Raw genomic sequence first — 16,837 nt, forward strand, 5'->3', positions numbered from 1 at the left:
AAAATGATGTTATCTCGATATATTGGTTGCTTTCGATTGGAAAATGAGATACAACTTGTTGACTCTCTCGATAACGAGAAGGTTTCTCGACGTGTCTATATCTTGAGATCAGATTACGTTTTTGTTGCCGTTTCTGTTGAGATGTGAAGTACAGGCCATTCACGTAAAACAGCCGACCTAACCACACATTTCGTCGTTTATGAATCATTGGGGCATATGTATCATGGGTAGGGTTCTTTATTTTTATGAATTACAATATTGTGGACAATTGTATGTTTATATTTTTTCCCCATGTATTGACTCGTAGTGTCATGTTCGATTGAATATCGCCAACACATATGGAACATGTACTAAAATGTTGTATAGAACAAGCAGGCTGGTGGTGATAATTGGTCGATCATTTAAACATGTCATAAGTGTAATGAGATGATAAACAAGTGGTCCCCACATATTGTAGATTTCCTGTGCATTGAAATATAAACAAACTTTCCCACAATGGACAAGTTTATCTATTGAGTAATAGCTCGTGCAGCGGCAGTGAAGCTGCCGCGTAGCGGCTCAATGACTAGTACGCATGCGCGTTGTATATACTATGCGAAAAAATTTGGTGGTTCTCCCAGGGATGCATTGCGGCGCGCAGTGACTACGCATGTGCCTTCCATATACTACGTGCAATACGTGCATCCCCCACGCGCTACCGTATCGTCATATAGCATAGGCAACATATAACATCACCATGCATTTCAATATTGTAACAGTAGGTCTGTTGGCACGATTATCGTAACATTGTAACGAGTATTGTGGCATCGCTGTACCACTAGGAGAAATTGTTACACTATTTGGAAGTTTGACGCACGGCGGTACTGATACGGACCACTGATGACATAGCGCAGTTGAATTTCCGGGTTGTGGAAGTGTAAATTTGACGTTTATATTGTCGATAATTGATTTTTTACATGTTCTAAAAAGAATAACTGCTTTCCTATGTTTGTTGGTACAGTAACATTCCTAAATCATCGAGTTGAATTCAGAAATCGAGTGTATCAACCCTGACCCAAATCAAGTGTATCAACCCTGGCCCAGGCAGCCGGTCACAAATGAATCTACCCTGCGCGAGCTTATGGGCTTTGCCTAGTTATGATATTATAAAAGTCGAGTGTAAACTTATATAGTTTCTCGTCCTAAAATGAACTTACAGTGTATGGATTATATATTGAGTTGAGTTTTGGGCTGAAAATTGCCACCAAACATGACCTTACAGCAGAACATAGAAACAACATTCAAGTCTTCACTGAATAATTAGTTCCAGGGCGCCCTCTACAGGGCGACCTGGAACTAGTGTTTTACTAAGAGTTCTCACTTTCTATCCACTTCTGGTTTACAACTCTATACGGGGTCCCCACGTAGGTTTTTTTTTGGGTTTCCCAGCATGCATTGCGGCAAAACACTAGCCATGTAGGACCCCCTACCTCCGTCGCTATTTGCGTAAGCTAAAAACTTGATAGCTGACAATATCGTGTTGGAGGTGACACTGTGCAGCAAGACTTGTCGTTAGAAAGAAAAAAGTTGAGCATATTACCCCAGTTCTTCATTCATTACACTGGCTACCTATTCAGAAGCGCATTGAATTCAAAGTACTCTGTATTGTATTTAAAGTTCTTAATGGGTGCGGGCCTTCATATCTAGGCGATTTATTAATGATTAGATCCACCCGTCGTTCCCTTTGGATTTTTTTCAAACTTGGTACAGGGGCAACATACAATGGCATACATGTGCACATCGATTTGTTTCATGATACAATCCAATATGGCTGCCTAGCAGCCATTTTGTTTGCGAATTTTCCCTGTCCAAAGCCGTAACTCAGACATGCTTGAACAGATCTCATTCAAAGTTGGTATTAGGACAGTGTTCTATGACATACATGTGCATATTCATTGTTGTCATGATACGATCCAATATGGCCGCCTAGCCGCCATTTTGTTTGCGAATTTTCCTTGTCCAAAGCCATAACTCAGACATGCTTAAACAGATCTCATTCAAAGTTGGTATGAAGTTGTCCCCCAGCTAAATACAATGTACAACTCCTTGGGGAGAAGCTGAAGACGTGGTCTGAATAGGAACTGTCGTAACAAAACCGAGTCTCTCAGAAGACATCGAGCCGTCGTAATGTAACCGTGAGTCTCTACAAAACTTTACAGTTCCAATTTACTCATTCAACGACTCACCCCATTGTGGTTGGGATATCGTTGTTTGGCGTTAAACTGTATCGCTTTGGAACTTGTATTGTACATGGGAAATGGTAGAAAACTATTGCAGGGACCGGAGTATTCAAGACTGTTCGGAACTTGAAACCACTGCTGAGTGTTGGTGCAACGTATTGTGCAAGACTCCGTTGACTATTCATTCTCGTAGTGTTTTATTGTTGTCCAATATTGTGTGTGCGTGACATTATCGTCTGTACGTAGGATTTTCATCTTTGTTAACTTCTTGCTGTAGGCGTGTAACTCATATTTTATTGAACTTCATTGAAGAATTGTCGTACACTATCTCATTGTTCTCGTTTGAATTGTCATGTCACCTGTTGCTGAAAGCTGTTTCACGCGTACTGACTTCTAACAATTTCAAGTATATTCGGGTATAATTCTGTTTGATATTCGATTAGGACTATATCACAAGGATTTGTTCATGCCAAGTTGATCTGTTCCATTTTCAATTTTTGAGGAATTTTTTTGTCAAAAATGACATCTTCATCTTCATCATCTTGTCAGATTGCTTTAACATTTGCCATGTAGATGCACACAGCATACGTGTAGCTTACTTAGATTTGTTAATTTCAAGTCAGCATGTGTTCTTTTCTATTTTTGATGAATTTTTTATTGTATTCATTAAATTTTTATTTGACCAATGCCATATTGGAAATCAGCCCACTAGACTGAAGTAAACAGCCACTTTTCAAAAGACCCCTATTGACGATAGACAACAAGCAATGTAGTTCTATTCATCATGCACCCTCAACGACAAGTGACCAGCATAAATCCGAAATCAACACCCCTTCTATGAGACTACCTTACTACAGAATGGTTTATTCCAGAAAACAAGATGGTGTGTTGTTCTGAGGTCTTGGCAAACGAAAGGTTTTTAGCCTGAATCTATAAAAGAAGACTTTAATGATCATAACTTAGGTTAGATAGGGTTCGTAACATTCTAGTTTATTTACAACTTGACTTTCAATATCTATTAGACCTCTAAATTTGGCCTGGGCAGGTTATAATGTCTCAGCCAGTACATGATGATGATACATGATAAAACTCTATACTGCGTCACTATGCGTACGGTAGGGTAGTGCAGTGCACAAGTTACTTTAAGTTCCATGACATGAACGACAGTGTTATCTTTCAACTTGACAGAGACCCAAGTGTAAAAGTGTTTGATACAAGTGTTACATGTATGTTGCTGAAGACAACTGTAAAGTCGGTATACATGTACACTGACAGATCCATGTTCTTGAACGATGCCAGTGAACCATAGGCACTCGAATGAATTTGTATGATAAAAAAAATTGTAAAGAAAATGAGTCTTCTTTATTTACAATTTTTTTTTAATCATACAAATTAATTTGAGTGCCTATGCTGTGAACCATCTTGAGCATACAATGAATGGTAAATTCACGCACGCACAATCCCTAGAGGGACGTCGTGTAATGCGTTCTATCGAGTAATGAAGCTAAAAATGAAAAAGTTTCAGTTATTGAACATGAAATGGTGACGAGGGTGTGAATTTATCTAGGTGGAGTTTTCAGCATAAATAGTCTGCCGATGGGGTGTATTTGATCATCGCCAAGCAGATACCAAAGCCTTTCTAACCATGTCTCAAGGTCTCATGCTAGCTACAGCAGGGCTCGATTGTCTGGGACAAGTACATTGCCATTCCATGCCCGTTTGGACAAGTAAAATATTTGTGTCAATACACTAAGATCAACTGAAAAAAAATCATAATACAAATGTACATTGTTTTTCTCTGATTTGAGAAGTCTTAATTGAAAAGACCAGATTTAAACTGAATGCATTCCGTAAGGAATTTCATGATTTATACAAGAAATTTAGCTCTATATCTGTGATGCATCAAATCCCAATGAAAGTTAATAGTTGTCAAAAATGTTGTTGAAATGCCCACCACGCCTCCTATTCTCAGCACAGGAAAGCTTGCCATCCTCGACTTCACTCGGCTTTCGTGATCCCCTACATACCCGGGATATGGCATGTGCGTGTTGAACTTCCTTCTGTCCCACGAGTTTACGGGAAAATTAATTGTCAAGATTTTGTTGAATGGCGCACCCTCACTGTACACTATTATATAGAGGTCAATGTATAGGTCACCATTATTGATACATTGTCGCGAAATTTTCTTCGCAGGCTAGGCGAGGCTTGGTCTATTTTCCATATTTTGACCACACACATGATTTGGGTATAAATTATAGATTATTACACTTGATAAATATGTGAGAGTGTATTTATATCCTGAGATACAGAGCTAGATAAATGATTATGTTCAAGCCTTGCAACAAACAGCGATAGTTTGTTATCGAGAGAAATTGGAAAAGAACACAGTAAAAAGGAGACGGTTCGTGGTCAATATAATACTTCCTAAACTTCTAATCGAAAATCTAAAAAGACACGATTTCTCTTTATTCATCTGCGCATTAGTGTGTGAAATTTGAAAATGATAAGTCCATATTTGACGAAATTGAAACGATGATAAATATTTCACCTGTTTGTGAACTCATTGTAAACCTATTTTAAGGCCAAGAAAAAAAAAGTTTTCTGGTGAGTTTGAATCACTTAAAATACCCTGCCTCAGAGTCTTCTTTTTTCTCGTGTTTGTCCAGCCAATGCAGAGTGCAGATCCAAGGGAAACACAAAATAAGGTTGGCACATACGAAACCCCTGAAAACAGAGTCTTTCTCAGTGTAGCGCTATGTAGAGCACGAGTATAAAGTTAGCGGCAGATTCAGATTCAGGTAGCATCATATTGAGCATCAGATAGCCTCAGATCTGAATACACCCGACGGCAGTGAAGCAGAATCCTTCGCTGTAGTCTCAACGGTATTATTTCAGGTTTGAGTCCGTCGGGTGTCTTCGGATCTGAGGCCATCTGACGCTCAATATAACGTTCATAAGATAACGCTACCTGAATCTGAATCTGACGCCAACTTTATACTCATTCGATCAATTAATTACTCAAATTGGTCATTAATATTCATTGGATTATTACTAAAACCTAATCAGTTCTTGCCATTACCCTACGGAACATGTCTATGAAATTTCATTTGAATTGATGCAGCCGTTGTTTCGGAAATTGTGATACAGACACACACACACACACACACACGCACGCACGCACGCACGCACGCACGCACAGACACAAAGACTTCATCGGTATATTGTCACCTTCCTTACGAAAGGTAAAAATGGACATGCCATATATTATGACAGAATCCCCTGGCCTCGCAATGGATGGTTGGGCATGCAGTTATTTTCATGAGTGATTCGGTTTATTCTGCTGCATATTGTTATTACACCTCAATGTTTTGAACATAATGATTTGTTTAATTTGAATTATTTTGAACATTCTGAGAGTGAATTTTCTTATGATCAACAACAGCAGGTGAGTGATATCCTGACAGGTATACAAAATAAATCTACCCGAGGCCTGCCATGCCAGCAGCTACGGCCACCGATGTACACATCAACAACGCCCAACAAATGCAGTCGATGGGAGATTGTGCAACACGTTCCTCAGCACCATCAACCAGCCAGAACACAGTCAATCAATTCCCACGGTTATGCGGAATGTTTTCAAGCACACAGCTGTCGCTCATGAAAATACAGCAGAATAAACTGAATCATGAGTAAAATAACTCTACCGTCCATTGCGAGGCCATGGGGTTAGGTTATTATTATATATGTACATCGAAAATGCAATGTCAATGAACTGCAGGTGGGGAAGAGCAAACAACATATTGATTGACTGCGTTCTGGCTGGTTGTTGATCATGATAAAATTCACTCTCAGAATAATTCAAATAAAACAAATCATTATGTTCAGAATTCAAAATATCTGTGATCTATAGTGACTGTGTGTATGAGTCATCATATGAAACCACTAACCACTTTATTACTTTGCTAAAACGTAACTGGATAGTGGAGGAGCTGAATTAAATAATAAACCTAGAAAACATGCACAGAATAGATGTGCAACGGTCAAAATAAATTCACTGCTGCACATTAGTCTGTGCACATGCGGGCAATATCACTGCGCAGGCAATAGTCTATTTAAAGTAGGTCATGTGATTCAATTCTGACCAATGACAGCTCGTGAAAGAACATTGAGGTGTAATAACAATAGATAGAACCTGGTGACTCCTACATGGTACAAAATCCCCACCAAAAACAGCGGAGCTACATTCTGACTGATAGGTCGCTTGTTTATCATGAGTTCAAATATTCTAAAAGACAAGGAAATATAATTTGTTACAGCTTACTGCTGTAGATAGATTTATCTCTTAGTACTCTTTTTCAAGTAATTAGTCTATTTCACAATTCTTGTGTACAACTACAAGTCTCATTTTGTAAATAACATTTGCCAAACCATGTCTTTTTCTAAAGCCACATTTTCACTTTCTATCAGTTCCAAACAATTATACCAAGTAATATTACGCAGCCTTAGGAATTGCAGTTGTGTGCTCATCATTGCCATGGTGATTTCACTGGCTTCCTATTTCTTGCAGATGGTATCCTTGAATCTGAGTGAGAACAGATTGTACAATTTGAATAATTTTAGAGAACTCGTTCTGAAAGCTCCAAATTTACAAAAACTGTCTCTCTCCAAAAATGGGGTAAGTTGCTATTTTCAATGTTACTTGCTAGTCATACCTTTTCTGTCTGGAAAAAAATGCCTGTCTGTACAAAGTCCCTCTGTACAAATTTCTTGTGTACATCATTATAATAAGTAAAACTGAATTGGCTAAAGTAATTTGACTCTCAAGGTAATTCAGTAAATCACAGATCAGCTACATTTTACTTCTCTGTTATTGACTGGTTAACACATCAAAATCTTTCTTGTGTGCAGCATTAACTAAAGGTTTTGATCATTGGCAATGTGATAATCTAAACATTATGAATTGTAAATGTTATGATTTTTTGTGGATAAAGAGCAACAAATATTGAAGTGACTTTGTTAATAGTAATAATCCATAGGATTTTAGAGGAAAAATCCATACGATTTTAGAGGAAAGTTGGAGAGAAAGGTCAACAACAGATATTGACCTTGTCAAATTTCCAGTAGTAATTTTCTAGATGGACAGATCAAAGAATTGTCTAAATCAACTTGATAGTTTCATATCACTGTAAAATGTTCCCCCATATATAAATTATATTATCAACTTGTTTTCTTCTTCTAAAGTCACCTTGTAAAATTGAGAATTTTATTTTTTTACTAGCTGAAGAGTGAATGGGACCTTGATAAGATCAAAGGGTTTAAGTTGACTGAGCTGGTACTGGACGGAAACCCACTGTGTGATAACTACAAAGACCAACGTTCCTACGTCAGGTAACATTGTGAAATTCCACATGTTGTGGAAAATTGCGTACAGGTCATCATCGCCATACCAACCATAGTAACATCGCAGTGACATGGACAACCCACTTGAATCATGAGTTTAGAAACTTACTTCATACAATACTGCAAGAATATGGACATTGTGAAAAATCATTTTGATATGTCAACCTGTGAATAACGGGGAAGTAATATGTAGATGATGTGGGCCTTCCTAACCCAGACACATCTAAGAGCTAGTATAATTTGAAAAAAGAATATGAATGGATGGCACCTGTACTGACTTTATGTATTTTTAATCATTATTGCACATGACTTCATGATTTTGTAAACTGTTAAAATCAAAATGATGCCAACAACTGCAGTAGTGGAAGTGATGAAACGGCTCACAAAAAATTGACAAATCAAAAACCCACTGCATATTCATCGAAAATACTCCAGCAGAAATTTTAGAAACTTGAATACACTCCAACAGAAGACAAGAAGATGTAAAGCTGCCTAGAGTTCTGATGAGACGAGACGATGATGTGTCTTGAATGTGTAAAGAGGGCTTCATTGTCTATGTACACAGTCTGTCTTTAGGGAAGATTGATGTACTGCCCTCTAGAGTCAATTTCCTGAGACTGTTAGCCAATGACGGGTAAGGACACTCGTGTGAGTGACAACCTAAGCCAGGCGCAGCCAGGAATTGACTCCCTGTACACTGGATTATATTCTTGTTCTGTATAGCCATGTGCAGCATATATAGATTATGTTGTCTATTGTATGGTACCCATCACATATAATTATCACTGCAGTAATGGCAGCCAACGTGTTGAAATGTGAGGACAACAATGACAATCATAATAATGAAGATGATGATGATGATGATGATGATGATAAAAAGCTAGAGAACTGTGGTTCTGTTGTGTATTATGCCAAGGAGCAGTTGTTTCCTACTGCAGTTGTTTGTGGTCAAACAAAATGGAGACTTGTCAAAAGAAATTAAAAAACAAACTTGACATGAAGAAAGATAAGAAAGTGAGAAAAAGACATAAAAATAAAAATAAAAATGAGAAAAATCTTTTTGCAAGTAGTTTTACAAGTCAGAGAAAATGCTAGTCCAAATTAATATTCAACCATGTTAATAAATAAAATAAAAAGCTGGGTTAGCAGAGGAACATACCATCTAGCATAGAAACCTAAATAATCTTTTCTGTACAGAATTATAAAATGCATGTATACATTTACCTTACTCCTGGCAGTATGGTATGGAGCAAGTTATCTATGTCATATTATGAATTAAAAGAAAATGATATTCAAAATAAGAAACAAATCACTTGGGAGGAAACTATTTGAATGAACATAGTACGTCTGAGATCAGTCACGGATAGCTTACTATTGACAAGAGTTTTTTTACAGCATTCACAAGGGTTGCCTGAAATGAATGTTTTCAATGTACCTACTGTCCATGTCTTTGGTTGGTTGGTTGGTAAGTATACACCGCAGGTAAGCCTGTATGTCTGAGTAAAATATCTGATAAGTGCTTATCTTATTATTTATAACCATGTTATCTAGTAGATGGCTAGAATGACATGATACATTATCATATCTTGCATTGTTCATTACATGTATGTGTCCTCTTAAATCAAAGTGATATTTCTAATGATGTTGATGTTTTACATACGTCCGCAGGACAGTAAGACAGAGGTTCCCAAAGCTTGTAAAACTGGTAAGTTGATGTTTTGTATTGGATTAAGTTTGATAACAGTAATTCTCCTGTAGTTTTTCAGTCATAAAGTAAAAGTTCATTCAGACTTTACTACACTTGTATTGATTACTGCTATCAAGTCCAGGCCTCCAAATTAATTTTTTGCCCACCTACCCATCGGGCTGGTAACTTTGAAAATTACATGTCCAACCACAATTTCTACCTGCCCAATTTTTAGCTCCGCTGTCAGCGAAAGCTGAAAGCATAGCTTTAGGTATAGGTTGTATAGAGTATAGAGAGTAGAGTGAAAATCATAGGTGTCCGTCAAACTTTTATATTTTCATTATTTTCTCCGAAAGTGACAGTCAGTATTCTTAGATATTTGGTGTGCATGTTCCATGGGGGGAGGCTATTCAGATTTGTTCATGCCAAGTTGATCTGTGCCATTTTCAATTTTTTATGATTTTTTTTCATAAAATGTCATTTTCATCATCTCCGTGAAAACTTATTGTCAGATTGCTTTGATATCTGGTGTGTTGATGCGCAGGGGGTAGCTTACTCAGGTTTGTTAATTTCAAGTCAGCACATCTTCATTTTTATTTTTTATGATTTTTTTTTTGTAATTTGAAAAAAAATGAACATGTTAATGAGCATAATGACCGACGCCATATTGGAAATCAGTCGACGAGACTTTAAGTAAACTGCCACTTTCCAAAAGACACTATTGACGTCAAACAAGCAATGTAATATGTGCTATAGTCATAATTCTACGCATTGGGCGCCCAAATGCATGAAGTGACAAGCGTTTATTCGAAACAGGGTTGTAAACTTCAAATCCAAATTCTGCACCCCTTCTACATAATCAGCCAGTCCGCAACGTCCTTATTTGCATACTCTATCCTGATTCGACCAGAAGCTGAAGCTGACCTCATTTGACCGGGCGATTTTCCACAGCAAGTAACAACACAGGACGTTCTTGGTACTCACTAAAATCTCACTTCAGACCCACTATAAAAATGTGATGTTTTCAGATAACATGTAACTTGTGATTAATTCTATATTGTCGTGCAATTTGGAGTGACAGTGAACCAGAATTAAGACAACTTGCGTAAGGAAGGCATGCGGTTGAAGTTATGCAAGAGCAGTCTAACTGCGGACTGTGAATGAACCAAATTTTGTTTATTGGCCAACAGTTCACATGTAAAGTTAAACGACATGAACATGTCTTGCCATTTCCAAAATGCAAATATTTGGCAAGTAAAAATAATTAAAATAATCACAACTTTAATTTGGCTTCAGACTTTGCATTATGTTTTGCGTATCTTTCCCCGTTTTACATGTAAATCCGAAAAGGTTCTCTTGTCATGTCATCAGTGATCATACCGCGAGGGGCTGCTTTGAGTATGAGCGAAGTGAGGCATGTTGAGGTATTTTGTTGAGAATTATAAATATTGCAAAATGTCAAGTACAAGGTTTAAATACAATGGAATGATGAAAAAAAATGGCCGAGTCTGCTGACAGGCGCCGGTCACAAGAAACACTGTAAATTCTTTCTTAGTTTCCATACGGCGACAACCCCAGGTACCCGGATGCACGAGGGACTAGGGTTAACCCGGAAGCAAGCCGTTGTCAGCCATACGTTACAGTGGTAACATCGTCCGAGAAATCGCTGCCTTCAGAGTGTCATTATTCACAGAATTGTTGTTTTCGAGTGAAAACGCGTCTTGAATTGTATAAATCTAACAAATGAAGACATGTCAAGTTATATTTTGAAAGTTGTATCGCTAGTTTGAGATGATTTTCTCACGTACTATCGAGGCTTACTTGGACTTGGACCTTACTCCAGTTCATCGGGAAGTTTAGCCAGTCCGATAATTCTTTCTGGTTTAGTTTACAACACTTTTGATCACGTAGATTTTGTTGTTGTGATGAAAAGAAATTTAAAAAAAAAAGATCACTTCAACCATTTCGTTGTGTTTTCTTTATGAAAGGTAATAGAACATGAACGAGTATTACCACTGTAACGTATGGCTGCCAGAATGACTCTCTTTCGGGTACTTGGCGGGGATTGTCAAAATCCTCTTTTTTTTCTTTTTCTTGTGTGCATTTCCCAGTCATTTTTTTTCTGAGATTTTGTGCAATTTTTCATAACAGTAGATTTTTGTTATAAAATGGTGACTATGGTATAAAAGTACAATACATTACCAACTTCTGTGTAAAATGTGTTTTACAGTGAGACATCATATGAACCACTAACCACTTTATTGCATCGCTAAAACAAAACTGCATAGTGAAGAGCTGAAGAACTGAACCACTTCTACATGTCACCAAAATAAAAAATAAAATTAAAAAAAAAACAGCGGAGCTATTCTGACCGATAGGTCGCTTGTTGTACAGTTGGGTTCTATAGCATGTCACTGTGGTACAATAGTCACACATTGAATTTGGCATTTTAAAGTAAGCACTGTCCTACCAACCTACCTACCAATCATGTTCAAAAAATAGAGAGATATATATTTGTTAATTTCATCTTTGAACAATGAATATCAGCTTGTTTTTTTATAGCTATTCATGTTTTTAAAACAATTTTTCAACCATATTCCTAACCATTATATGTCTCTTGATGTGCACTAAGTTATTGTTATTATGAAAATTATTACATTCACTGTGTAACTTTGCCATGAACTACTGTATGATTTTATCACTAGTACCTTTTCAAGTTATCCAATTTGAATTATAGTATGTAACTTTTGGAAACACTTTGGTGATTGTCATCAGTGTGCTAGAGGGATTATCATTTTTACATGTCATTGATCGAAAATCATTACTTCTGCGAAATATTTTTCTTCACTGTGAACTTGTCAAAATAATCAAGACAGCATGTAAACATTTCTAGACCTCACAGTACTCCTTTGAGATTTACTGTAAAAAGTAATACTGTAAACATTTCTAGATCTCACAGTACTCCTTTGGGATTTACTGTAAAAAGTGATACTGTAAACATTTCTAGATCTCACAGTACTCCTTTGGGATTTACTGTAAAAAGTAATACTGTAAACATTTCTAGATCTCACAGTACTCCTTTGGGATTTACTGTAGAAAGTGATACTGTAAACATTTCTAGACCTCACAGTACTCCTTTGAGATTTACTGTAAAAAGTAATACTGTAAACATTTCTAGACCTCACAGTACTCCTTTGAGATTTACTGTAAAAAGTGATACTGTAAACATTTCTAGATCTCACAGTACTCCTTTGAGATTTACTGTAAAAAGTAATACTGTAAACATTTCTAGAACTAACAGTACTCCTTTGGATTTACTGTAAAAAGTGATACTGTAAACATTTCTAGATCTCACAGTACTCCTTTGAGATTTACTGTAAAAAGTAATACTGTAAACATTTCTAGAACTAACAGTACTCCTTTGAGATTTACTGTAAAAAGTGATACTGTAAACATTTCTAGATCTCACAGTACTCCTTTGAGATTTACTGTAAAAAGTGATACTGTAAACATTTCTAGAACTAACAGTACTCCTTTGGGATTTACTGTAAAAAGTAATGCTGTAAACATTTCTAGATCTCACAGTACTCCTTTGAGATTTACTGTAAAAAGTGATACTGTAAACATTTCTAGATCTCACAGTACTCCTTTGAGATTTACTGTAAAAAGTAATACTGTAAACATTTCTAGAACTAACAGTACTCCTTTGGGATTTACTGTAAGAAGTGATACTGTAAACATTTCTAGACCTCACAGTACTCCTTTGGGATTTACTGTAAAAAGTAATACTGTAAACATTTCTAGAACTAACAGTACTCCTTTGAGATTTACTGTAAAAAGTAATACTGTAAACATTTCTAGACCTCACAGTACTCCTTTGGGATTTACTGTAAGAAGTGATACTGTAAACATTTCTAGACCTCACAGTACTCCTTTGGGATTTACTGTAAAAAGTGATACTGTAAACATTTCTAGACCTCACAGTACTCCTTTGGGATTTACTGTAAAAAGTAATACTGTAAACATTTCTAGATCTCACAGTACTCCTTTGGGATTTACTGTAGAAAGTAATACTGTAAACATTTCTAGACCTCACAGTACTCCTTTGAGATTTACTGTAACAAGTGATACTGTAAACATTTCTAGACCTCACAGTACTCCTTTGAGATTTACTGTAAAAAGTAATACTGTAAACATTTCTAGACCTCACAGTACTCCTTTGGGATTTACTGTAAGAAGTGATACTGTAAACATTTCTAGATCTCACAGTACTCCTTTGGGATTTACTGTAAAAAGTAATACTGTAAACATTTCTAGACCTCACAGTACTCCTTTGAGATTTACTGTAAAAAGTAATACTGTAAACATTTCTAGATCTCACAGTACTCCTTTGGGATTTACTGTAAGAAGTGATACTGTAAACATTTCTAGATCTCACAGTACTCCTTTGGGATTTACTGTAAAAAGTAATACTGTAAACATTTCTAGACCTCACAGTACTCCTTTGGGATTTACTGTAAGAAGTGATACTGTAAACATTTCTAGAACTAACAGTACTCCTTTGGGATTTACTGTAGAAAGTGATACTGTAAACATTTCTAGACCTCACAGTACTCCTTTGAGATTTACTGTAAAAAGTAATACTGTAAACATTTCTAGACCTCACAGTACTCCTTTGGGATTTACTGTAAAAAGTAATACTGTAAACATTTCTAGACCTCACAGTACTCCTTTGGGATTTACTGTAAGAAGTGATACTGTAAACATTTCTAGACCTCACAGTACTCCTTTGGGATTTACTGTAAAAAGTAATACTGTAAACATTTCTAGACCTCACAGTACTCCTTTGGGATTTACTGTAAAAAGTAATACTGTAAACATTTCTAGACCACAGTACTCCTTTGAGATTTACTGTAAAAAGTAATACTGTAAACATCGGTAACATGCCATGTATGTGTACAAATTAAGACTCTTGGTTTTTGTACAATTGGGTAGTTGCAGTACAGTATACAGTACCAGATTATACGTCTTCTGTAACTAGTATTTGTAAATGTTAATGTTAGCAATAGCAAGACATTGCAAAGTGTTGACACCAACAAACCTACATTTAAACATTCCAACATTGAAAGTATTTAAATGATCAGCTATCACTTTTATTATTTTTGTAACATTCATGCAAGAAATCTGTGTTGATGACACAATTGAAGCTTGTAACAAACATTGTACGGCATCAGGCCTATGCCACAGGCACTTGTTTCCCGAGATATGTATCAGAGTGTTTCAATCAGAATACAATAAAATGTCGGTAATATTGATGATATTGAGTTGTTTTAGCCAATTGTATATGAAAGGGGTAAAATAACACTTGTTTCCTTGATCGTACAAGTTCACTCACCACGAGATATAGACAATTTTTGCAACAGAACACAATTACCGTATGGCAACATGAACTTTCAACCAGTCATTTTACTCAGCAAACATTATGAAAATTTTACCTTCCATCACTTCCTAGTTCCCAAATTTAATAAACTTCTGATAAATTGTGTTGTTGTTACAATCGGACCATGCCTTCCAAAGATATCAACCAATTTCTGACACCATGTAGGAGAATTGGAGCAAATAAAAAATTTTCTAACTACCTTCTGTGAATTGATTGGATATCGATGTTTATGAAAAGCGATATCCAATCACATTCATTCAAGGTAGTTAGAAAAAATGTATTTGCTCCAATTCTCCCACATAATTGTGTTCTGTTGCAAACCTTGTCTATATCGCGCAAACTTGTGGACTTGCATGATCACAGAAACAAGTGTTATTTTACCCCTTTCATATACAATTGGCTAATACATGCCAATATTATCGATATTATGGACATTCTATTGTATTCTGATTCATTCTCGGAAACAAGTGCCTGTGGTCTATGCCGCATGAAGCTGTGATAATTTCATTTATTGCACATGCGCAATGAACAATGAATATCTACCAAGGTCATGGGTCATGAAAGATGCATTACCATTACGGAATCAACCATTTCTTCGGTGGAACAACTGATTTATAAACTGGTCAAAACAATTGTTTTTTGAGGAATTCAATCTGCCTTTTTAGCTCCGCTGTCAGCGAAAGCTGAAAGCGTAGCTTTAGGTATAGGTGGGTATTGAGGTATAGAGAGTAGAGTGAATCATAGGTGTCCGTCAAACTTTTATATCTTCACTATCTACTCCGAAAGTGACAGTCGGAATTCTTCGATATTTGGTGTGCATGTTCCCTGGGGGGAGGCTATTCAGATTTGTTCATGCCAAGTTGATCTGTGCCATTTTCAATTTTTTATGATTTTTTTTCCCAAAATGACATTTTCATCAACTCCTCATAAACTTTAAGTCAGATTGCTTTGATATCTGGTGTGTTGATGCACAGAGGGTAGCTTACTTAGATTTGTTAATTTCAAGTCAGCACGTCTTCTCTTCTATTTTTTATGATTTTTTTTTTGAAATTTGAAAAAAAAATGAATATGTTAATGAGTATAATGACCGACGCCATATTGGAAATCACTCCGCGAGACTTTAGGTAAAGTGCAACTTTTCAAAAGACACTATTGACGTCAAACAAGCAATGTAATATGTGCTATAGTCTTAATTCTACGCATTGTGCGCCCAAATGACAAATATTTGTTCGAAAAAGGGTTGTAAACTTCAAATCCAATTCTCCATCCACCCCTCCTACAGAATGGTTCATTCCAGTATATGCACCTCCCTCATGATCAAGTTTGAATGCCTGTGAACTGAAGTGTATGGGACGATTTTTGACAGAGTCAGTCGTCAATAAAAACGATAATACTCTTTCTAAAATTACCACATTTTGAAAGGGAAAGTACTTTGTGGTTCATTTATGGAGTTTTGTTTTTGTACGATCAATATTGGTGGCAAAATTACAGCGTCAAAATTGCCGATGTGGTAGTTCCGTACGGCGACAATCTCAAGTACCCGGATGTACGAGGGACTAACCCGGAAGCAAGTCGTTGCCAGCCGTACGAGAAATCGCTGCGTTCAGAATGTCATTATTCACAGAATTGTTTCTTTCGAGTGAAAACCCGTCTTGAATTGTATAACTCTAACAAATGAAGACATGTCAAGTTATATTTTGAAAGTTGTATCGCTAGTTTGAGACGATTTGCTCACGTACTATACCCACGTACTATACCTCTATGGAACTCATTACCACCAAGTACAAAAGCAGCAAAAGATGTGGCAGTTTTTAAATCACTAGTCAATCTCAATGTGGAATAAGGGAAAAATTGAAAGTGTGATGCATGACGAACTGTACGTGTATAGCCACATCTGGCGTTTTGTACAGTAATGGACAAGACAAGACAAGATCGAGGCTTGGACATTGTTGGACCTTACTCCAGTTCAGCGGGAAGTTTAGCCAGTCCGATAATTCTTTCTGGTTTAGTTTACAACACTTTTGATCACACAGATTTTGTTTTTGTGATGAAAAGAAATTTAAAAAAAGATCACTTCAACCATTTCGTTGT

At 36.5% G+C, this 16,837-nt stretch overlaps 1 protein-coding gene across 2 annotated transcripts in view; it reads left to right on the forward strand.

Annotated features, from left to right (window-relative positions):
- The window catches only part of LOC144449796 (nuclear RNA export factor 1-like), a 102,365-nt gene that overhangs the window by 42,257 nt on the left and 43,271 nt on the right, over nt 1–16,837 (forward strand). For both annotated transcript variants that reach the window (XM_078140374.1, XM_078140380.1), the window contains exons 8-10: nt 6,787–6,894; nt 7,498–7,607; nt 9,288–9,324. In XM_078140374.1, coding sequence (XP_077996500.1) covers nt 6,787–6,894; nt 7,498–7,607; nt 9,288–9,324 — 255 coding nt within the window. The remainder of the gene's footprint in view (nt 1–6,786; nt 6,895–7,497; nt 7,608–9,287; nt 9,325–16,837) is intronic.

This window comes from Glandiceps talaboti, chromosome 2, assembly GCF_964340395.1.
Source record: "Glandiceps talaboti chromosome 2, keGlaTala1.1, whole genome shotgun sequence".
In the NCBI taxonomy this organism is placed as follows: Eukaryota; Metazoa; Hemichordata; class Enteropneusta; family Spengelidae; genus Glandiceps; species Glandiceps talaboti.